The 26,199-nt window shown below is 32.4% G+C and overlaps 1 protein-coding gene across 1 annotated transcript in view; it reads left to right on the top strand.

Annotated features, from left to right (window-relative positions):
- LOC111055637 overlaps nt 1–25,967 on the top strand; it is a 364,687-nt gene extending 338,720 nt beyond the window's left edge. The window contains exons 8-19 of the mRNA XM_039420075.1: nt 347–562; nt 1,346–1,430; nt 2,042–2,119; nt 3,904–4,045; nt 5,073–5,227; nt 8,854–8,931; nt 10,728–10,869; nt 11,897–12,051; nt 13,678–13,881; nt 17,184–17,334; nt 19,337–19,601; nt 22,162–25,967. Coding sequence (XP_039276009.1) covers nt 347–562; nt 1,346–1,430; nt 2,042–2,119; nt 3,904–4,045; nt 5,073–5,227; nt 8,854–8,931; nt 10,728–10,869; nt 11,897–12,051; nt 13,678–13,881; nt 17,184–17,334; nt 19,337–19,557 — 1,627 coding nt within the window. The 3' untranslated portion in view covers nt 19,558–19,601; nt 22,162–25,967. The remainder of the gene's footprint in view (nt 1–346; nt 563–1,345; nt 1,431–2,041; nt 2,120–3,903; nt 4,046–5,072; nt 5,228–8,853; nt 8,932–10,727; nt 10,870–11,896; nt 12,052–13,677; nt 13,882–17,183; nt 17,335–19,336; nt 19,602–22,161) is intronic.
- The last annotated feature ends 232 nt before the right edge of the window (nt 25,968–26,199 follow it).

Raw genomic sequence — 26,199 nt, forward strand, 5'->3', positions numbered from 1 at the left:
GTATCCATCCTTTTTGGTAAAGAGTTACTGGGAAGGATATTCTGTGTATTCTTTCCAAAGAATGAACATTGATATGTTCAAAGCTCCGCCAATTTATGTAGGTTCAAAACTTGAAGTGATATATTATTATCTTGAAATAATCTCTAAATGGCATTTTTCCATATCATGTACAGTTCAATAATTATTATTTCAATTTATATTATGTAAATTCATATAAAACTTTGCTGTATTGTAAGCTATTATATAAAAGTGTATAAACCAGTTACTTTATATAGTAATTTGCATGAATAAAGCACTCAAGCTATCAAAAATATATTTTGAATAACTTTGCTGTGTTGTTGCACAGGGTATGCTTCACACTGAACGTGCGAAACGAGAGCAGGAGTGGGGAGAGCGGCGTGATATCACTGCGAAGCGCCGGTGACATCTCGCTGCCCCATCACCAGAGGCGGTCGGCCGCCATCTTGGCGAGTGGACCGCCCCCGCATCCCCTCATGCACGTGCCCGCACGCAACAACCGCGAGAGTGGCGACTACGCCACCTCCGATGTACAGAGTGTATGGTGAGTTCATATGCATCTTTACAGTAGCAGAAAAGTTGCAAAATGAATTGGAATCGAAAATTTTTATAATTAAAATAAGATAGATTGATGCTTGAAATTGCCCCTACTTCAAGTTCCACATTAAAACTAAAGTTCTGTGACAATTTGAACATCAATAACATTTTGAATTCACATTAAAAATGAATAAAGTATCTACAGAATGCAATATTTTGAATAGTCCTACCTAAATTTTAGTATTACTCTCACTTGAACTTGATAAAGTGAACATATTATATAATATGTTGTAGTCCACTAGGTAAACAAAAAATAAATAAATAAAAATCAATGACAGTAATTTGTGACAATGTTTGAAAACATTTTTGGGTGGAAAAGTAAACAACATATTTTGGATGATCAAGGTAGACCGACCATTAAATGAACTACTTACATCTAAAACTAGCTATATCTCATTGTAGCTAAATGATACCTGAACTAATTCAAAGCTATGTTTAATAGACAGAACAGTGGATTACTCGCTTCTATTTTTGTGACTTATTACTGTCATTCGTAGTTATTTTGAAGAATAAATAAAATATTGACATCACCTACTTCAAACTACTACTACGCTATTGAAATTTAACTACCGTATTATATTAACTGAATTAAGATCACCCATCTGTAAGAATTGTTGAGTTTTTACATTCTCATAATTTATGAATAAATAAATAATTTATGATGAATTTGTGTCGAATTTATCAGTGAGATCAATAATAAAACCGTTGAATTTTTCTTCTAATTTTACAGTTCTCAAATGTCGTCATTATCAATGGAAACCAGTCGATCAGAGCAGCTTGAACCTGACATGTATCATAGGATACGAGCATTCAATGTAAGTAGAGAAATGAAAAAAAAATGAAATACCGGTAATTCAAATTCGATTCTAGTGTTGAGTGAATGAGCATCGTGAAATCAAAATGTTATAATTTAGTTTCATAGTTTTGAAATTCTCATCTATTGATCTCTCGCTTGGAACTTACTAGTGAACATCATGTCATAGAATGGTTCTTTACTAAATTGTTGCCAAATTGTAAATATTGTTTCTGTTGATTGGATGCTGATCGATTTATGCCAATAATTGCGTTGCAAAACCTGAACACGACGCTCTCATTGCAAACTATTCAAATATTCATGCAAACCCAATATCCCATGAAAAAGTGTTGTTTACCATCATAGATTGCCTCTACTGTTGTAAACATTCATAATATTTGATTCGTTCTCTTTTCACCTCTATGAAAATGTCAATTAAGTTCTTCAAGTAATTAATTTATGCTCCAGTCCAGTATGTATGTAAATTACCTTCTCATTAGTACCATTTAAGTTCACTTCCTATGATGAATATTGATCCGGTAAATACCGGAAAAAAAGACTTTTTGTCTAAGCTCATGTTTTCTCCCATTATCGTATTGATAAATGAGATAATGCACATTTTTCGTTTTGCAGGGTGTCGAAAGTGCAATCTCTCCTGGTCATAGCTCTGACTACGCTGGTCAAGAGGAACTAGTTACTCTACATTCTTCTGTGAGTGTAATCGATTATGAAAGCTATGACAATAATCTAATAATGATCGAATTCTATTTTTATTAGTCTTTCGACATTCCACGTCTACGAAATATTGTCCATCACGTTTATATCATTGATTTATCTAGTTAGGTATTTTCTCTGTTCCAAATAAACTCATATTGGCGCTGAATTTCGTTATCTATTCATTCAATATGGATTACAGGTAGGCCTACAGTAATATCGGGGCACCGAGCTTCGCTCTCGAGTACAAAAGCATAGTTTATATTTATTCATTTATTGATTCATAGAACACAATCCATTGAAATGATTGGGGAAGGACCAACAGGCACAGCCCAAAACTGTTCCTTCTCCGAATTTCGATTTATACACTATAGTCCAAAAAGTAGGTTATATTCCATACACTTTTAATTCATGTCCAATTTTCAGTCCAAACATTTGAAAACAGAAAAGTTCGAATCAAGATTGTTTAAAATCTAAATTAAGTAACAAAATACACTCACTAATCATTTAGAACAAAATTAATTGTTTCAAGTGTTTGTGTTTTGTTTCAATGTGAAAGTTAGTGAAGAATTGGAAAGTCGCACATAACCTTTATTTGGACAATTTATTTCATGAAATTGGGATGAAAATAAGTTTTGGACTGTAGTCTGTTTCTTTGTCCTTAAGTTGATGATAAATTATGAATAAATAAATAAATAAAACTGTAAAATAATGATTTACTATGATGTACTAGTCTATACTGAAAGCATCATAATTATTGATATTGTGTTTTGTTTAGATTCATTTAACTCATATTCAATCCTATTTTTATTTGATCATCTTGATATTTATTTATCAAGTTTTATCTTCGAAACCGGAGAAGTAGGTCCATTGATTTTCTATTACTTAAGAAGACAATAATGTATGGAATCGGTCTATGTTGTACAGTCTCAATCAATCTCGATCAATAATCTAAATTTCAAACAATGAATTCTAATAAAAAAAAATCATTTGTAAATAAATTGATCACCATACTCAAACAACCATATTCCTTAATGTGCGTACAGATTCACGCGCCGCGAACATGAGCAATTCACTTTTAATGAGCTGATGCCAAGCTTTTTATATCTGTATCTTACCGTTTCTGTAAAAATACAGATATAATCAGCTGATTAAAAGTAAATTGCTCATGTTCGCGGCGCGTATATCTGTACGGACCTTAATAGTCAAGTCATACATTATATTACCGGTACTCCACTTTGTTTTCAAATCTATAGAGATTCAAATTGGCTGTCCAAAATTATGAATTTCCAAAAAGGATAGAGAGTAGCCTAAAATACTCGATCCAAATCTATCCATAATTTCATTGATAACCAAAATTATATCAGTGCAATTGATATTATTCAATTTGATTCATTCAAATAGAGAAACGTGTCCAAACGGTGTCTCATTCCCAATAGTTTAATTGTTCAAATGTTTAATTGCATTGTCTGGCCGGAGAATCAACTGATTTATATTCATTAGTGAAATATAAATAAATGCATATTGGAATTTTTGTCAAAATATCAAGAAGCTTCATCGATAGGTAATAGGACTTTGTGGGGAGGCACTGAGACTATGTAATATCTTTCCCAATTTTTTTATCGCAAGTTTTACATGATAAATTACGGTCATCAGTCGGTCTGAAGACCCAACATGACGAAATACATGCTACAGTTTTTAATAACCCAATTAGTATTTCATTAGAAAAATTGAAAGAAGTGGAAAAAATTATATACTTTTACATTTTATTTCTGTTGCAGTGTGGGAATACGTCCCTTGCTCATCGAGTGAGAGGCCTAAAAGGTGATAATAGTGTAAGTACAATGAAGAAGCCGCAGTCATCAGGTCACAGGAATGCAGCGCTCCATCACAGCTCTGCTGAGAGCTTACCAAGTGGATCAAGTAAGTGCACAATACCATTTATAAGCCACTGTTTTATTTCAAGTATCATAACAAATTCTATTTTAATAAATATATTTTCTGCTTGTAATTGGACAGAATTCTTATTTCTATGTTTTCTCATTCTATGTTTTTCAAAAATATCAATTCATGTTTGATATTTTTCATTTTCACATATCAAATCATGATATGGACAATCTCAAGCCGACTTTCGAAAAACGTGGATGAGTGTATTTTCATAATAGTTTATTAAATTCACATTCGTATGAAGTATGGTACTCTAAACTCAAACGATTTTTTTAATCCAATAGTAAAATTATTTGCAATAAATTGGTTTCATTTTCTTCATTCAAATTTTTTTCTCGCAAGTAAATTGATAGCGAATTGTAGGCTAAATATTTATTGGTAGCAATAAAATATTATAATCAAACCGTATTTTGTTTGTAGCTGATAATCTACGGTTTAGTTCACAGCAATACCACATGGTATGTGCCCAGAACCCAGAGTAAATAATAGTTATGAAATCAATTTATTTGTTTGTAGAGTCTTCATCGTTGATTCCTCCATTACTGAAAGAATCATCTAATTTTTATCTCCTGTTTTATTCACGTTCTCCACTTTTCATCAAAATGAAAGAATTATCTTATTTCTAGCTAACGATTCAATCTAAGTCTTCTACTATTTATTAAAATCACAATATGTTAATTGCAGTTGTAAAAATTAAAAATATGTTTCCCCTGATTGAAAAATTGAAGGTTTGAGAGATTCAGTGGTGATCAGTGTTGCAGTTACTTATGTGCCTTCATCGTATCTAACAATTAATTTGCTCATTGGATAAGATGGAAATATTTTAGTACCGGTAATGATCAAAATCTCCAATGTAATATTGTTTTGGATTAACGCTTTTCGGTTTTTTCTTTTAATTAAAATATACTGATTGGACATTAAGTGATGGACTTAATTGCAATAAATATGATTATACTTGATTGTATTGCTTCTTCACAATTTTGTTCAATTTTATTTCTCTCAGGTTTGCAGGCGTTGGTACCACCGTCATCAAATCACAGCTCTGAAGACTCAACAACACCAATGGACGATTCTGTCAGAGTTCCGATGCTGGCCAGAGCTCGAGCACTCGTCGATTACACGCCCAGTCCTTATGATGAGGATGCTCTCAAGTTTAAAGTAATTCAATTGTATTTTCTCCTGTTTTATAATATTTGAACGAATGCTGCTGAATAATTATTCCATCTTGGAACAAATCTCAAAAATTCAGGTTCAATTTGAATTTATTCTCCCATAATTACAATGCAATACAATAGTTACAAATAAATCATAATACTTGATAACAAATTCATATAGGAAAAGTTTCATTAAACTAGAGAGGTCCCTCCAAAGACAACAGTCTGATCACAGGGACTGAATGTTGAGAAATAACAGGAAAATGAAGAAGAAAACGTATATACACTTGTAATAATGGAAATTTCATTTGAGTAAATACAATTTCCATTATTGAAGAATAAATAAACCCCTTAGTTGATGTAAAGAATTGGAGAGACATATGAGAACAATATTATTATAAATGAAAACTTAAAAAAATAACAAGAATAAATAAATAAGAAAAATAAATAACAAGAGGAGAAAGTCTGACTTGAAAAAAATGGATATTATACTAGTTCAATACAGGAAGTTGGAAAAACATCAGTATCATGTAAAGAAGTAAGCTCAGAGAAGACACATAATCAGGAGAATACCAAACTAGTAGTTCCGTATTGTAGGGTCTGGGTCTGTACTCTGTAGTTGATCATTTCCAATGTAAGCTTCTGTACTTTTATGAGTGGATCTACATGATTGTAAGATGCACCTCCCCAGATAAGTATTTCATATCTAACAATAGATTAAAACCCATCTAATGTGTAACCTTATCTAAATTTGGGAGAGGAATAGCACAAGGTTACCTTATTTTTTTCTCTCCCCATCATTTTTGATGATGTACTTTTTGTATGAACCAATCAATCAATGAACAAATTTATGGAAGTATACATCATTATGTCGAAATGTCTCCAAATCAACTACTTAACTAATTTTTGAGGCGGCTTAAACCATCCCATCATCACATTTTTTTTATCACATTTTATTAATAAATTCATTAATAATTTGGTGAACTCCAAGAGCATCTTCATATACTAAAACAACTTGGACTTGAATAAGGAAAATCAATTGGAAGCTACTCGAGGATAACCTTGAATAATGACTCCTGAATCTTATTTTTTTAAAATGAGAACAGTTTATCAGTATAAAATATCATCCACATCACAGTATGTCACAGTATTCCAACTTGTTTTTCTGTGATCAATTGGATTATAGATAATGTTATTATAAATAAAGAATATTTATGTGATCAACTCACAAACTTTTTCTTTTTTCATCTAAATCTAGACCACACAATTCTAAAGATAGACTAATATATTATTATAATCTATCCCTTCATTTTGTTTATATGATCAAATAACCAGCTGACTACTAAAATATTAGCCTACTTTGTATTTTAGCATGCAACACAGCCCAGATCGTATTATCACAACACCGTTGTCAAATGCCGGTATGTTAGTAGAAAAGAGATAAGAATTTTTTTTATTTCTCGTTGTTTTATGATAGAAGGAAACATAGCATGAATATGAAATAGAAATAAGATATTGAAACTATAAGATAAGCCAATCAGCTTATGAACTAAGGTTGGAGGATTATGAAACATTGACAATTGAGAAATTATGAATACACAAATGCAAGAATAAAAGCCTCAATAATTATATTCATTACAAGATTGATTACATCGATAAGATTATACTCACACTATCGACTGAATCGCCAATTGATTGTAGCACAGTACCGGTATCGATCCATTCACTGATTGAAATTACTACAATATTAACACAAGTAACACGATTATTTGCACTGAAACACGAATTTATTATCGAAAAAAAAGCATCGGTATGCTTTCTTTGTTCTGAATTGCGAAAGTAATTGAAATCCAATAATTGTACCGGAAAACATACGGTAATCAAGAGTGTAGTTTACCGGTACTCTATATCTCACGAACCTGTTGAAGCTGCGTTTTGAAACATGCGCGCTATCTAGCGGTCAGATTTTGCACTTTGATTGCAGCAGCACTCAGCTCAAATCTGGCCAAAAATGGCCAAAGTTTCACCCCTCCCCCCGGGCCACCCTGCGGTCCCGGCCAATTTTTTTTTTTTTTTAATCGACTTATTTTCGCGAGCTGACCCCGAATGTGAAGTCAAAAATCGGAAAAATCCATAAACAAAAAGTTAAAAATTTTCGGGCGAGCGTAGCGCCCCTGAAAATTGTAAAAAGTAGATAAAAACCATCCTTGATGCGGATTTTATATCATGTTAAAATTTCAACTCAATCGGTCCAGTACTTTTGGAGTTTTTGCATTACACACAAACCAACATAACATTTTATATATATAGACTAGCTGTACCCTGCCACGCTTCGCAGTGGCACATTGTGTTGAATGTTTATTTTATTTTTTTTTCTGTGGCCCCCACTATATATAAAATATGTGTTGGGAAACCACAATATTATGCTTGTTAAATAAATTATGAACATCTGTGTTATGTGAGCTGTTAAATCTGGTTTATTGTGCAATTACAAAACTAAAAGGAAAAATAATGTTTATGTGAGAAATAAAATGAAAAAAAAGCAAAATTTTTAGAAAAAGAAATTAAATGAGTAAATGAATACCTATATATAAAATAGAAAATTATTGATGGAAAATAATTAGATTCTAAAAGAAAAAAATATTTGAGAATAGTCTCTTAAAAAGGATTGATAAAAAAATGAATTAATAATATTCATAATATCTAGTTTGTAATAAGGTCTTCACTATAATTTATTCTATTTTCAATTATCCAAGTTTTGTTTTTGCTTTAAATATATTAACCAGTACCATTTCCTTGATGTCCATTGGCAGCCTGTTGTAAATCTTCGGTCCTAAGTATGTGACTGTTCTCTGGGCGGCAGTTGTTGTCATCCTGGGGACTGCTAGATTAATATTCCTTCTTCGCGTGCTGTGGGTGTGGTCCATGTTGAGAAAGAACTGCGGGTTTTTCCTGATGAATGTGAGTAATTTGTGAATGTAAATTTGTCGGATGCTCAGTAGTTGGAGCTCTTCATATAGAGAATCTGAAGGGTAGAGTGGATGTTTCTGTCCCATTATTCTGAGGATGAGTTTCTGGACTTTAAAAACAGGATTGATATGGCAGAAATACGTAGCTCCCCATGCCAGGATTCCATATTTTGCTATTGACTCTACCAATGCGTGATATACAATTTTTAACGTATCCAGTGTGAGTATCTGTCGGAGTTGAATGAAACTGTAAATATTGTTTCTGTTGATTGGATGCTGATCGATTTATGCCAATAATTGCGTTGCAAAACCTGAACACGACGCTCTCATTGCAAACTATTCAAATATTCATGCGAACCCAATATCCCATGAAAAAGTGTTGTTTACCATCATAGATTGCCTCTACTGTTGTAAACATTCATAATATTTGATTCGTTCTCTTTTCACCTCTATGAAAATGTCAATTAAGTTCTTCAAGTAATTAATTTATGCTCCAGTCCAGTATGTATGTAAATTACCTTCTCATTAGTACCATTTAAGTTCACTTCCTATGATGAATATTGATCCGGTAAATACCGGAAAAAATACTTTTTGTCTAAGCTCATGTTTTCTCCCATTATCGTATTGATAAATGAGATAATGCACATTTTTCGTTTTGCAGGGTGTCGAAAGTGCAATCTCTCCTGGTCATAGCTCTGACTACGCTGGTCAAGAGGAACTAGTTACTCTACATTCTTCTGTGAGTGTAATCGATTATGAAAGCTATGACAATAATCTAATAATGATCGAATTCTATTTTTATTAGTCTTTCGACATTCCACGTCTACGAAATATTGTCCATCACGTTTATATCATTGATTTATCTAGTTAGGTATTTTCTCTGTTCCAAATAAACTCATATTGGCGCTGAATTTCGTTATCTATTCATTCAATATGGATTACAGGTACAGTAATATCGGGGCACCGAGCTTCGCTCTCGAGTACAAAAGCATACAATCATAAAAGCATAGTTTATATTTATTCATTTATTGATTCATAGAACACAATCCATTGAAATGATTGGGGAAGGACCAACAGGCACAGCCCAAAACTGTTCCTTCTCCGAATTTCGATTTATACACTATAGTCCAAAAAGTAGGTTATATTCCATACACTTTTAATTCATGTCCAATTTTCAGTCCAAACATTTGAAAACAGAAAAGTTCGAATCAAGATTGTTTTAAATCTAAATTAAGTAACAAAATACACTCACTAATCACTTAAAACAAAATTAATTGTTTCAAGTGTTTGTGTTTTGTTTCAATGTGAAAGTTAGTGAAGAATTGGAAAGTCGCACATAACCTTTATTTGGACAATTTATTTCATGAAATTGGGATGAAAATAAGTTTTGGACAGTAGTCTGTTTCTTTGTCCTTAAGTTGATGATAAATTATGAATAAATAAATAAATAAAACTGTAAAATAATGATTTACTATGATGTACTAGTCTATACTGAAAGCATCATAATTATTGATATTGTGTTTTGTTTATCCTATTTGTAATCCTATTTTTATTTGATCATCTTGATATTTATTTATCAAGTTTTATCTTCGAAATCGGAGAAGTAGGTCCATTGATTTTCTATTACTTAAGAAGACAATAATGTATGGAATCGGTCTATGTTGTACAGTCTCAATCAATCTCGATCAATAATCTAAATTTCAAACAATGAATTCTAATAAAAAAAATCATTTGTAAATAAATTGATCACCATACTCAAACAACCATATTCCTTAATGTGCGTACAGATTCACGCGCCGCGAACATGAGCAATTCACTTTTAATGAGCTGATGCCAAGCTTTTTATATCTGTATCTTACCGTTTCTGTAAAAATACAGATATAATCAGCTGATTAAAAGTAATTGCTCATGTTCGCGGCGCGTATATCTGTATGGACCTTAATAGTCAAGTCATACATTATATTACTCCACTTTGTTTTCAAATCTATAGAGATTCAAATTGGCTGTCCAAAATTATAAATTTCCAAAAAGGATAGAAAGTAGCCTAAAATACTCGATCCAAATCTATCCATAATTTCATTGATAACCAAAATTATATCAGTGCAATTGATATTATTCAATTTGATTCATTCAAATAGAGAAACGTGTCCAAACGGTGTCTCATTCCCAATAATTTAATTGTTCAAATGTTTAATTGCATTGTCTGGCCGGAGAATCAACTGATTTATATTCATTAGTGAAATATAAATAAATGCATATTGGAATTTTTGTCAAAATATCAAGAAGCTTCATTGATAGGTAATAGGACTTTGTGGGGAGGCACTGAGACTATGTAATATCTTTCCCAATTTTTTTATCGCAAGTTTTACATGATAAATTACGGTCATCAGTCGGTCTGAAGACCCAACATGACGAAATACATGCTACAGTTTGAGTAACTGTAATTTATTTTTTAATAACCCAATTAGTATTTCATTAGAAAAATTGAAAGAAGTGGAAAAAATTATATACTTTTACATTTTATTTCTGTTGCAGTGTGGGAATACGTCCCTTGCTCATCGAGTGAGAGGCCTAAAAGGTGATAATAGTGTAAGTACAATGAAGAAGCCGCAGTCATCAGGTCACAGGAATGCAGCGCTCCATCACAGCTCTGCTGAGAGCTTACCAAGTGGATCAAGTAAGTGCACAATACCATTTATAAGCCACTGTTTTATTTCAAGTATCATAACAAATTCTATTTTAATAAATATATTTTCTGCTTGTAATTGGACAGAATTCTTATTTCTATGTTTTCTCATTCTATGTTTTTCAAAAATATCAATTCATGTTTGATATTTTTCATTTTCACATATCAAATCATGATATGGACAATCTCAAGCCGACTTTCGAAAAACGTGGATGAGTGTATTTTCATAATAGTTTATTAAATTCACATTCGTATGAAGTATGGTACTCTAAACTCAAACGATTTTTTTAATCCAATAGTAAAATTATTTGCAATAAATTGGTTTCATTTTCTTCATTCAAATTTTTTTCTCGCAAGTAAATTGATAGCGAATTGTAGGCTAAATATTTATTGGTAGCAATAAAATATTATAATCAAACCGTATTTTGTTTGTAGCTGATAATCTACGGTTTAGTTCACAGCAATACCACATGGTATGTGCCCAGAACCCAGAGTAAATAATAGTTATGAAATCAATTTATTTGTTTGTAGAGTCTTCATCGTTGATTCCTCCATTACTGAAAGAATCATCTAATTTTTATCTCCTGTTTTATTCACGTTCTCCACTTTTCATCAAAATGAAAGAATTATCTTATTTCTAGCTAACGATTCAATCTAAGTCTTCTACTATTTATTAAAATCACAATATGTTAATTGCAGTTGTAAAAATTAAAAATATGTTTCCCCTGATTGAAAAATTGAAGGTTTGAGAGATTCAGTGGTGATCAGTGTTGCAGTTACTTATGTGCCTTCATCGTATCTAACAATTAATTTGCTCATTGGATAAGATGGAAATATTTTAGTACCGGTAATGATCAAAATCTCCAATGTAATATTGTTTTGGATTAACGCTTTTCGGTTTTTTCTTTTAATTAAAATATACTGATTGGACATTAAGTGATGGACTTAATTGCAATAAATATGATTATACTTGATTGTATTGCTTCTTCACAATTTTGTTCAATTTTATTTCTCTCAGGTTTGCAGGCGTTGGTACCACCGTCATCAAATCACAGCTCTGAAGACTCAACAACACCAATGGACGATTCTGTCAGAGTTCCGATGCTGGCCAGAGCTCGAGCACTCGTCGATTACACGCCCAGTCCTTATGATGAGGATGCTCTCAAGTTTAAAGTAATTCAATTGTATTTTCTCCTGTTTTATAATATTTGAACGAATGCTGCTGAATAATTATTCCATCTTGGAACAAATCTCAAAAATTCAGGTTCAATTTGAATTTATTCTCCCATAATTACAATGCAATACAATAGTTACAAATAAATCATAATACTTGATAACAAATTCATATAGGAAAAGTTTCATTAAACTAGAGAGGTCCCTCCAAAGACAACAGTCTGATCACAGGGACTGAATGTTGAGAAATAACAGGAAAATGAAGAAGAAAACGTATATACACTTGTAATAATGGAAATTTCATTTGAGTAAATACAATTTCCATTATTGAAGAATAAATAAACCCCTTAGTTGATGTAAAGAATTGGAGAGACATATGAGAACAATATTATTATAAATGAAAACTTAAAAAAATAACAAGAATAAATAAATAAGAAAAATAAATAACAAGAGGAGAAAGTCTGACTTGAAAAAAATGGATATTATATTAGTTCAATACAGGAAGTTGGAAAAACATCAGTATCATGTAAAGAAGTAAGCTCAGAGAAGACACATAATCAGGAGAATACCAAACTAGTAGTTCCGTATTGTAGGGTCTGGGTCTGTACTCTGTAGTTGATCATTTCCAATGTAAGCTTCTGTACTTTTATGAGTGGATCTACATGATTGTAAGATGCACCTCCCCAGATAAGTATTTCATATCTAACAATAGATTCAAACCCATCTAATGTGTAACCTTATCTAAATTTGGGAGAGGAATAGCACAAGGTTACCTTATTTTTTCTCTCCCCATCATTTTTGATGATGTACTTTTTGTATGAACCAATCAATCAATCAATGAACAAATTTATGGAAGTATACATCATTAGGTCGAAATGTCTCCAAATCAACTACTCAACTAATTTTTGAGGTGGCTTAAACCATTCCATCATCACATTTTTTTTATCACATTTTATTAATAAGTTCATTAATAATTTGGTGAACTTCAAGAGCATATTCATATACAAAAACAACTTGAATAAGGAAAATCAATTGGAAGCTACTCGAGGATATCCTTGAATAATGACTCCTGAATCTTATTTTTTTTAAATGAGAACAGTTTATCAGTATAAAATATCATCCACATCACAGTATGTCACAGTATTCCAACTTGTTTTTCTGTGATCAATTGGATTATAGATAATGTTATTATAAATAAAGAATATTTATGTGATCAACTCACAAACTTTTTCTTTTTTCATCTATTCATGTTTGTAGAAATGTTTAGTCATAAAAATCGTTGAGAGAGAAACAACATTCTTAACCCTATTCTCTTCCTGCAATTTCCAACATAAGCTTATTTCAAAAATATGAGTATATTTAGTTTTGTAGAAGCGTTTAGTCTTAAAAATGATTGATAGAGAAGCAACAGTATCAACCCTGCACTCTTCTTGCAGTATCCATGAATAGCTTATTTGAAAAATTTGAGTATATTTAGTTTTTAGCTTGTCCCAATTCCAGTCCAATGATCAATAATCACACCCACAAAAACCACTATATACACACTATTCTATCATTGCATCTTGAATTCAAATAAATTACTACACTATTTGTATTTAAATCATGATTTATTGTATGTGTGTGCAGAAAGGAGACATAATCGAGGTGCTGTCGATGAGCAAGAGCGGACTGTGGCGAGGCCGCACCAAGGGGGGACGGGAGGGGCGCTGGCGGGAGGGGCAGTTCAAGTTCATCAACGTCGAGCTCATGCCAGAGACTCATGTCAGGCCACACAAGCCTCGCCATCGGCCACACACTATCGAGCAGATGCTGCGCACAATTCAGATGGAGGTCAGCTACCAGCCACCTTTTAATCAAAATTAATTTTATTCGACAATTCTTTGGGTTTCTCTCTCCACACAAGTATTAATTATGTAATCTTCTACAAAGTGGGGCAGTCGAATTTTATTTTAATACCTAATATAGTGCATTAGGTATTAAAATAAAATTTGCAGAACATATTTTCAAGTCATATATTCCAACAAATTGTTAGGACACAAATGGAATATTTGGTCTGATGCATAAAAATTGATACTTTTTGAATATTACTACAGTAAGGTGGCAACCATCATTTTGCACACATTGTACAAGTCTCACACTGCAACTGTCACTAACACGCCATAACACTGGTGTGCTCAGTAACTACCTGGGCGTTGTCATCCTCAAAAAAAAAAAAAAATGGACCAATTATTATCCATTCGAAGACATCGCGCTCCAAACAGTTACTTTGGCAAAATGGAGTGGCCTTTCATGAAGTTCTTGAGGACTTTGAACAGCCCACTTCAATTTTTTTCTACTTGTTAGTGAGAATTCCAGTATGGAACTTGAACAATGTGTGCAAAATGACGATCGCCACCTTACTGGAGTAATATTCAAAATTAACAGTTTCTCTGTATGAAACCGAAATTGTAATTTGTGTTTTCACGATTTGTTGGGATATATGACTGAAAAGCATTTTCTGTTAATTTTATTTTTATACCTAAAATAGAGCTGTTTGACTGCCCCAACTTGAACATTATATTAGGCATTAGGCCCCCCATTAAATTAGGACACCAGGCTGTGTTGCCAGTGGGATACCAAAGAAGCAGCAGTGGTGTGCGTGTGTAATGTGAGCTTTTTCATGAAGGACGGAAGTATGTATAATGTGCTAAGCAAGCTGGGACACCAGTATACCATCAGGAATGGTGACCGGGCTGGTAACCCAAGTAAGATAGTAGATTAGTTTGGATGCGAACCACACACTAATCCCACACCTCAAAGTGGTCACCCGCTTTTCGCATATACCGCGAAGTGTGGGCGCGCGAGCTAATGTCTAACGGTTGGCAATTATAACAGAAGAGTTTGGTCTGTGTTGCAGTGGAACCACCCACAGAAACGTCTAGTCATCCCGGACGTGGGTACTGCTGCAGTTCCGGCGGTTCGTGGGCCGGTTAAGACCTCTAACTTGTCTACAAGCCTGGAAAAATAATACTCGAAGCTCCCAAGTGTCTCGAAGGCTGGCACTTGCACGTCAACCGAGCAGGCGCCCAAAAAGAGACGCGAGCCTTTCGAAAAGAGAGACCAAAGGGGGGGGGGTCGACATAGTATTATGCTACTTCTAGATACGGGGCGCCCTCGTTGATTTCCGTATTCTGGAAGAATTCAGAAAACCAATCATTAGAAAACCCCGAAACTCTGCCAGAGGCAATATCGTGCCCAGCTACTCCCAAAGACGGAGAGTCCAGATGATCTCCCATAGTCTGGAGCCTTCACCTGACCGTGTACCCTTAGGCCAGGCTACTCCTAGGTACGCAGTCACCGTAGGTGCTATGTTTCCCCCTAGTTGGTGACTTTTCCCTTCACTATAGCCTGAACCCGCGGCCGGTTGATCCAATACTTCCTGAGACGCGGTGAGACCGGATCCCCGAAGAGTTCTAATAGTCAGCCTTATCCCTCAGAGCCCAAGTAAGACACCAGCCGGCTGCCCGGCTGTCCCGGCAGGTATTCATAGTGTAATGAACTCAATTCCCTGCGACTCTCTCAGACACTTACAACAGTACTACACACTGCGACAGCTCAGGCTGGTATCCCTCTGTCAACCCAGCATGGTATCCTAATTTAATATGTGCTATAATTATGAAATTTGTCTATTAGTCTATCTCAGCTTAACTTTGGGTGCACGAATAAATTTTATTACTTGAAATGACAAATATGAATATCGTAGAGCAATAGTGTCTGGCGTGGCTAGTATAAACAGCCTTGAGCTCTAGCCACGAGTTCTAAAACATGAATTTGAATTCATAGACTTATTGAACAATAATATTTTTACTCTCAATTACCTCAGTTCAAGTTAGACAACTGTATTAACTCTATAAATGAAAATCAAATCGAAATTCATAAAATCACAAGTAGTAAATATGAAGAAATATAAATGCAATCAGTAGCCTGTTTTAAGAAAACTGAGAAGTCCATTTTACGGAACAACTGCTTATGAGATGTGCATACATTAGACAGCAAGTATTATAAATATTTTTTAAAAAATCACGCATTTTCTTTTATAATTGAAAACATATTCTAGTGTTAACTAATGCTACAAATTTGTTGTACCTGTATTGGAATAAACTTTTTAATTTTCATGAAGTAGGCTCCCTATTTTGATTCAAATGCCAATACTAAATAAAGAGAAATCATGATTACACTTTTATCAACTTCTAAAAAATTAATTATTTTTTCATGGAAGCTTAATTACTAAATTACTGATTAATATATTCAACTGTGTTGAATAAAGAAAATATTCTATTCTATTTGATCATAAAAGCGTACATGAAACTAATTCAATATCAAGAGTTTATCTTAACCCATAGGTAAAGTTCATCTTTACCCATGATTTGATCTTTTCAATTTGGACTTTGTTACTTTATTCTTGGAAAAGTTACATAAGCATTTTAATGCTTTCTTATTTCATTTAAATTTTTGCATATAGGCCTACAACGAGTACTAATGAATTTTGAAAGTAACAGTTTGCTTTCAACAGTAATTTTATTGATTGCCAAGTAGCAATATTGATATTAAATTAATATTCTATATTGAGTCAAATTTAAAAAACAAATCGACTTATTGCACACTGATCAATTTATTCAATAATCATCTTTTTATTAGGGGACTATCATATTATATAACTTGAAGTTAATAACTTGAAACAAGTACAAAATTCACACTTTTTGGAATAATTCATTTCTTTAAAAATTGTATGAGTGATATCCTTCTTCTTCATGAAACATCATTAATTTACCTATTCATTTCAGCAGTCTACTACAATATAAATTTAAATTGTAGAAGGGAACAATTAAATACAGTATGTCAATCAATCACAATCAGTAAGTTACAACTAGAGAAAAACCTTCCCGTTTAGACCATCTTAAAAGTTTTTCCATGCAAAATTGCCCATAATTTCTCTACAGAAGCTACTAAAACTTGTATTTTACAGTGATCCTCTGTCGTACTACTGGTATACTGCTGATTTGGCAGTAGAATTGTGTGCTATGGCTCTTGTAGCTTCAGTCATCTCTCTAAACATTTACATAATGTAATATTTATCACCAACTATTCCACAGGAGCACATGTCGCTGTTTGTATTGAATGGCTACGAAGATCTGGAGGCGTTCAGTGAAATCAGAGAGAAGGATTTGGATTATCTGGGAATGACTGATCCGCAACACAGAGCCAAGATTCTAGCTGCTGTGCAAGTTTTGAACGAGTATGAATGTAAGTATATAATATAGTCTTCAATTCTCGGATTATGTATAGCTCTCCTCATTAATTTTTATCAAGCTGTGTACCTTATATTATGAAGGAAAGTTTTAAATATTGTTCTGCTTGGTGAAGTGGATATAATAGATATAAAAGGGAGGTGGCAATAATACTATGTAATTGAGTTATCGTTTGAATTAAAAAAAAAAGATTATTCAAAATCATCTCCTATACTTCTACAAATATTCGGAATTAGATATTTGTATCAACGAGTGGGTTTTTATTTATTATTTAGGGCCGTTCTCCGAGCTTGGGATTTAGCTAAGTTCTAGACTTAACTGGCTTTAAACTCTGGAGTCAGAAAATTGGCTTTCCGAGTCAGAGCGTTAATGTATGTAGTCGAGGACTCTAATAGGCCTTGGAGTTTAGAGATCACGTTAGACCCTGAGGTTTATAATTTCGCTTTCTGAGTAAAGGGCTTATGGCCTCTTTCCGAGTCAAGGATTTATCAAAAATCGTTAAGTCCAGAACTTGAAACAGCGTGATTTTAAACCGTCGACTGAGGTAGGTTTTAGAATTAAGTTCTGAACTTAATAAACTGAGCAAACACATCTCAGTTATTGTCTTGTAGTAGATGAATAGCCAAATAAATGTCTTGGAATAGGTAAATTATTTGGATAAGTACATCTAAATTCATAATTTATAGTTTGCAAATCTATTTAAAATAAAGTACTATCATAATTATGCGTAAAAACTAACCTTATTTTACGACTGTGACATGACCTAAAATTTTCAAGTACGATGAAATAAATGTCATATTCAACATATTAATAATAATACAACAATAATAAGTTATCTTTCCAGTTTTTTTTTTCAAAACAAATACGTTTCCCAACTCAATAGCCAACTTTTTATTCCAAAATCACTGGTTAGGATCAATGATCAATAATAGCATAACGTAAAATGAAATGTTTATCCATTCATGTTTCAAAAGGCTATGCTTTGAATAGGCCTACAAATAAATCGAGACGTATTTTCACAAAATAGTTTGGAGAGCATGCTCATTTGAATAAGCCCGCTTCAATCAGCTGTCTCCCATTGCCAAAATAACAACAATATAGTATCGTGAATTTCCCTCATGTTTACTGCGTTAAAGTCCTGGACTCAAATAATTCAAGAACTTATTAGACCCCGGAGTTTAGAAGATAAACCCGTGACTCAGAAAGTCGATTTAGACCCGAGTGCTTATTTTAGTCCTGGACTCTGTGAGTCCAGAACTTATAGATCCCGAGCTCGGAAACCGGCTCTTGAAGCCTAAGAGAATTGGCAGATGTTTGTAAGCTTTGTGTGAACAATACTTCAGCTTTCACATTCCCCAGCAATCAAACTGTCAGTGCCATCAATTTTTCCTCTTGTTTGTGAATATCAGCACATAGCAAATGCTTTCTTGATTTCGACCTCAAATTTATTGAATGATTAAAATGACAGGAAAATTTAAAATTTTCTTTTACTCTTTTTTCTGCAGTCATAAACTAGCAACAAAATCTCTTAGATCATGAGCTCAAAACCACATGAATACCAAACAAATGTTCTACTGAAATTGTAAAGAACGGGTAGATTACTTCCTAGTTCCACCACTGATGAATGAACTCTTTTCTGATAAAGTATTTTAATAGGGCTACGTGAATTATCAAATTAATATAAAAATATTCACATAGCACCCTTTTTCCATTTTTTTATAAACACCACTAGTTTCAGCTACTAAACCTTTCTTCAAAAATAAACACTTGAAAGTCCAAGGAAAAAATGTCCTTTTTTGAAAAAAGAGAGACTTGAAAATTGATTGGAAGCTGAATACTAGAAGTGTTTATATAAAAAAGTAAAAAAGGGTACTACGTAATTATTTTTATATTAATTATAATTCTTTTCTATGAGAAACTTTTTGATAATGCTGTCTCACTAACCGAATTTTATTTGTTATTAATTAATGAAATTTGAATTGTAATTTTTTGTTCAGCCGCAGACGAAGGCAGAAGCAGCACAGATGACGAGGCAGCTCTGCGCCTGCGCGAGAACGCAGCCGCCAACAACCTGGCTTGGACACGCCGTCTGCAGGCGGATGCAGCGCCACCATTCAGCTGCATGCAGCCGCAGCCAGCTCACCAGCCGACGCATTCCTGCCCAACATATCTGCGTCCGCCGCTCACAACAGAGCCAACAAGAACGCCATTGAAATGAATGTGTTCAATGAGAAGGGTACCACTGAGCCCATCACTGAGAAGGTCACTCATTCATTTATTCATTCAATTATACTATGCAACAGAAAAGATAGCATAACTAAAGATAGTTTATGCTAACTTTTCTCTATGATGATACACGATTATTTATTTGTTAATACAATTACACATCATATTAATATGACCAGGAAAGAACAACAGGCATTGCCCAAAACTATTATGTTCCAAAATTTTGATATATAATAACATGTCCATGAAAATAGGTTATGTTCTTGCTGTGGAAAGTTGAAGTTCATATTAATTTCTGTCTAAAAATATATATGACCTGAAAATACTCTACCTTTTGACGTACAGCTGAATTTCAACCCATCAAAAGGGGGTGACAGGGGTTGTAACTCGAATATTTTAAATGTAAACACCCATTGTGTAGTACATAATTCCAAAGGCCTTTTTAAAACAAGAAAGATGGCATCGATAAAAATGTTCTATGATACTTGTATCCAAAATGGCGACTGATTGAAGTTTAAGTTTTCAAGGAAATGAGTGGTTGTAACTCAAACATTTTAAATGTTAACACCCATTGTGTGATACATAATTTACATACATAAAGGCCTATCTAAAACAAGAAAGGTGACATCAATAAAAATGTTCTATGATACTTTTATCCAAAATCGCGGCTGATTGAAGTTTTCGTTTTTAAAGAAATAATTGATAAAGTTCAATCAGCCGCCATTTTGGATAAAAGTATCATGGACCATTTTTATTGATGTCATCTTTCTCATTTTGAAAAGACCTCATTTCCTTAAAAACTAAAACTTCAATCATTCGCCATTTTGGATACAGGAATCATAGAACATTTTTATCGATGCCATCTTTCTTGTTTTAAAAAGGCCTTTAAATTATGTACTTCACAATGGGTAGGTATTACATTTAAAATATTCGAGTTACAATACCTAAGTCACCTCCTTATGAGGGGTTGAAATTCAGTTGTACGTCAAAAGGTGGAGTATTTTACCAATAACTTATCCTGATAGTTACAGTATTATATCTACAACAGTCTCCAACTTATTGAAGGGTTTCCATAAATATGACTCACTCTGTATACTGACTTATACACTAATTTACATTAAATGACTGTATTGTTAATTAATATTTAACGAATTTTACAAAGTATTAAAAATTAATTGATGAGATTGAAGATTGAATGCAATTTGAATAATGATAATATAATATTGTGATGTAACTTCATAAATCGGCGGTTTCCAACAAATAATAGTTGATTCTCTGTAAAGGATGAAAAATATAAAATAATATCCTTCCCTCAACACACGACCGGGAAGGGAGAATAGTTATAACAACTGATACAAGATCTTTTAAAATGAATAATGCACGATCAATGGATGGGAGAATAGTTGAAGCATCTTCAAACTGGCCATTTAATGATAATTCAGTAATTAAAACAAGACTGATCAGTCAAAGTCAAATATCATTTAATCATATAGATTTATCACTCATCTATCAATCTATAAATCTTGTCATAAATTTGCAGTGAAACGACAAGCTATTAACCGAAAACTGCTACCCCCCGAATTTCTACAAATGAGTATTCTAGTCTAATTCCAAAATGAAGTTATCGTCTAATTCCATTATTGAGTTGAGAAAATGTTATTATAATTTGTGGTGGGTTGAAAGGAAGAGTGAATTTGAATAACATCATCAATCTGAGATTCAAGACACTGAGCTTCATCCCCAGCAGCGTACCTTGATATTCTTTTTTCTCAAAACTGTTTGTTAAAATTAAATGTTGCGCAGTTAAAAATATTATGAATAAAATTTAAACGGTCCAGTAAATTGAGATTTTTTGAAAATCATGACATGTAGAATAGAAACTACAACATACAAATTAGGCAATTTAAGTAAATATAACTGAATATAAAATATATTTTTTAAATCAGTTAAATTTATTTCTATCCATTACAACAGAGACCTTTTTTCGTTCTATAATTTTAATATATTAACCGAAAGGAAGATAATCATCGTTTCTGCAAATATTCTTATATATACTTTCAATTATTATGAACATAAAGATAAAAATAAAATAACTTTTTCAAAATATATTTTTTATTATTAATAACATGTTTCATCAATTAAGATACATCATTTTGAGAAAATGATTCACTTGAAAATGGGTTTAAACATGAAGCATGTTGTGACCAATAAAAATATGAGTATACCTGAACTAGGAAGTGAACATTGTTTATAATGAATTTTTCTTGCTCAAAGTTCAACCAGATGCTATTTCTTGAACGAACGAAAGGATCTTCCACAAAGTAGCGTAGGCTATATAAATGACCGAAAACACTAAGAAGTTACAAGGAAAGATATAGAAGTATCAAATGAACACATTCGTTGGAGAAACATATGCAAGGCAATAAATTACAAAATGAAGGTAGAACTGCTCACTCACGAACACTGAGCAGTTGTGCAGAATGCACGGAGAAAAATATTTTCAGTTTCAAACGTAGGTGGTATGCATTAGTTTCCCAGTCCATACATTGGCTGATTGGATAAACTTTAATTTGTAATAATAGATTATGGTTTGCAGGTGGGTGTGGTCAAGTACATAGCAACGGAACTGAACTGCGAAGCTGGGAATCCGAGCCAATCCAGAAATTGTTCGAATTTGAGTGAGAAATCAAGTGACTCGGGAGTTAGTTCCAGCTCGTTGTCGTCGACAAATCACAACATAATTCGCCAGAAACACCAAAGAAGAGCCGCCAACAAACCAGTGCTCATCGAAAGTCCAACCAGATGCTATTTCTTGAACGACCGAAAGGATTGATGGATCTTCCACAAAGGCATATCACGTAGGGTATTTGTTACATGCTACCGTAAACTAGGTTAAACGTTTCAAATTTAGAATTACAGGTATGCTGATCATCAACTTTCAAATAATTTTATATTCGATTTTAGAAAAATATACTTTTAATTCTATTACAAGTCCGGTTTTTTATTGTAGCCCGGTTGGTAATCTCTTGGCAGTGAAACATTTTGTTCCTTTACCAACAAGCTTGCCAGTTGCCACCAACATAATATATTATTCCCCAGCCATCCAAAGATGTGTAATATAAAGTTATGCATTTGTGCCAACTTACTAGTGATAGATAATCTCTATGCGGAAATTGAGAATAATTTTAGGACATTGTAATAACTATTTATTTTTAAAAATGTTGAAGTTGTTGATTAATTTTTAGTTTGTCATGTGATAAATAGTATAGTACCAAAATCATTTAGTTGATAATTTTTTATTTCCTATCTCTCTTCGTCCTTTCATATTCTTTAGCTTGTGATCATTTTACTGTAAGAAATTATTCTTTTCCTTTCTTCGAAAAACTCATGTCAATCATAAACTATCCTCAGAATTCTCATCGTTAGCATCATCATCATCATCATCATCATCATCATCATCATCATTAACACTCATCAGGAATTTCATCAACCACACTCTCATAGCTATAATCTTTTTTTATATAAATATCAGTATCATCGTTGTCATAATCATTACTGGCAGCTTTACAGCTGTATTTATTTTCAACACTTCCTCCTTCTTCTATCTTAATACTTTTGTCCGTATTGATTAATTTAATATTTGTACTTTCGGCATTATCAACGTTTCTCAAGCTGTTATCAATTTTAAAATAATAGTTTCTATGATTTTTTGGTTGTTGCTTAAGTGTTTGAACACTTCATCATCCTCTCATACCATGAAACGTATTGTTCATCTCTGATTATAATTGGGATCGATTTCAGCTCAGCTTGGTTGATCACTTTATTTAGCACCGAGCAGGTGGGATTTATCCCCTTTAATTCCTGTGACATCTGAAATTTACATGCAAATTTTAATAGGACGGTTCCATGTACGAGTATATTATCAACTTTAATTTTTTAACACTGTATTTTCCATTTATCAATTGCAGTAAAATCGCACAAAGAGTTTCTGTTTTTGCTATGATTAATCGCAACAACATTCAAGTTATTAATTTTTGTACATCCAATTTTTTAAGTTACTAGTTCACACCCAACTTTATAATTAGCTCCCTGTATATATCCTGTTTAGCTTCATGATCTAATATATCACTCACCTGATACTTAGTGGTTTGGTGGTAGTAATACAATATTACTTCCCGTTACATCATTGTGCTGATAAGGTGTTTTGCATCTTCATCAGAAGCTGGGAATATTACTGTAGTATATTTATACCTTTATGTTTAACTTCAAAATAGCAATTTCAAAATCTTTTATCTTTATGGATCTGTCTCTTAAGCAGGTGATTTCTTGAAGTTTTTTTTTTTAAACTGAGTTTTTTATATTGTGAGTGAAAAACAATATTTTTAATGAGGAAGCAATTATTATTTTAATTTTTTATTAATAGAAAAATGCTTGATTTAATTCAATCAGTTGAGACGTTTTGCAGCATTTGTAAATCGATTGAACTCAAAAAGTGTTATATACGAGCATTTACTTTTGCTGCATCTCAAAAAAAAACTTTCGGCATTAATGTTATCTGAGCGAATTATTCTTTACTTTAACATTAGTTGACTTTGTCATTTGAATTACCCATTGCATTCCAACTTCTAAATATCAAGCAAAGTTCATGTCACATATTTCATTAAGAGTACCAGTGCTTTAGAAAGTTGAAGACGCTCTCTTTAAAATGTAAATCATTGTCTGAATTTCTTAGGGATGATGATGCATGTAAACTCGTAAAATTCATCTCATATTATTTTATTTTTATTTTATCAACAAAGAATCAGATCAAGTCTTATGAGCAATAAATATCTGAATTGAAAAAATGTTAAAATGTATCAATAAGTATAGTCACATTGCTACAATACTTACAACAATAATAGTACCTGTTCATTTGAACACTGCATTGTCAAGGTGTAGAGTAATTCTTAAAGTATTATACTGTTATTTCAGTTACTAGATCTTGTCGAATTTAACGTTCTTTTAACTTGATAGGCCTGCTATAATCAAAGTTATACAAACATATTAAATTTGCTATGTGTCATGAATAGAAATTTGTCAGTTACAAATGCCATAGCAATTTTGTTATTGTTAAGAACTTTTTCATTACCTTTGAAATATTAGCATCTGAAGGTATTTCTATGTATTAGCTATTATATTTTTAGTTCTATGACTTATCAAGTATCAGCAGGAGACATCTTGAAACATAACGTTGATCATCTATTTCTAAAGAAAATGTAATCTATTTCTATTATTCATTCTGTTTGGATCTATGTTATGTATTTTGTTCTTTGCCTACTTCAAGATGGATTAGCTTTCATCACTCTATAAACACTACACTGAAGGTAGTCTTTTAATTATTCATTTTGAAGTTTCTTATTTATTCCCTCTGGAGAGTTACTTTAATTCATTAAATTTCAAATTATTAAGTAATATCATTGTCATGATTCCTCAATTTCTTTTTTAGTAAGTTTCAATTCTCCTACTGAAATATATGAAATTAATTCCATCAGTTTTAATAAAAAGTTCTAGCTTTAATTTATAGATAAGTTTTTTAATAAACAATCACGATTGTTTATTAAAAATTATAGTATATTGTCTATTATCTTTTTTTTATTTAACTGTTTAAGAATTAACTTATGTAGTTACTGTCAGCTACCTCAGCCAGCTAGCCTTAACTACAGCCTACCTCATTTCTATTCTAGGACTAGAGGCCTAACTATATATCAGTCATTTCAAACATTGCAATATGTTGCTAATCTTGAACATGATTGATTTCTCAAACTATTATTGAATAATACTCTACATTATACTGTACTAGAAATAATTTATGTTGTAGCCTATTTAATAAATTATATTCATTCACTGCCGTTCGATATTAGCGAAAGTACTATATTTCGAATACTTTATAAATCGAAACATCAGTTCATGTATGAAGTTGATCTGCTCTATTTAATTATAACTACCAATCAATCATTGAATCCAAAACTGAGAATAAATTTATGCTCCTAATCAGTAATTTTATCTCTCATTAATTAGTGATTTCAGCACTACTCATTATACTGTGTATATAATCAATCTTCTTCTTGCAAATAAGTCTCACATTCTACAGCTAACCTCAAATTGGCCCAACTAGTGACAAAAAAATTAAAATGTCCACCTTTTGTCTGTAATTCGTAAAATACATTTTTTCATAAAATTTTCAGTTTTTTGGACATCTCTGTGATATTTGGTGAGAACTTGAAACTTTATAAGGAATGACTTCTTTGTCCATTGGTTCAATTCTCATTCTACCTAAAATTCGTTTTATAACTATAACCCATTTATCTTCTCATAACCAATTTTACTTATCATCAGTAAAACTTCTTCCAATGACTCAGATTTCATCAGATTTACATAAAAAACACTATTTTGAAATGATGAGTGTCTGCTTATAACAGTAAAAAATAATATGATTTCCAATAGCATAATTGTTTGTGTGTAAAAAAGTATGTAAATAAAAATAATACCCTAACCCAAAATTATATGATGAACTACACAAAACCTCACAAACAATGGAACTTCTGAAATTATTGCTTTAATATGATGTTTTGCCATGTAATAAATAGAATAAATA

The sequence above is a fragment of the Nilaparvata lugens genome, chromosome 2, assembly GCF_014356525.2.
Source record: "Nilaparvata lugens isolate BPH chromosome 2, ASM1435652v1, whole genome shotgun sequence".
NCBI classification, from domain to species: Eukaryota; Metazoa; Arthropoda; class Insecta; order Hemiptera; family Delphacidae; genus Nilaparvata; species Nilaparvata lugens.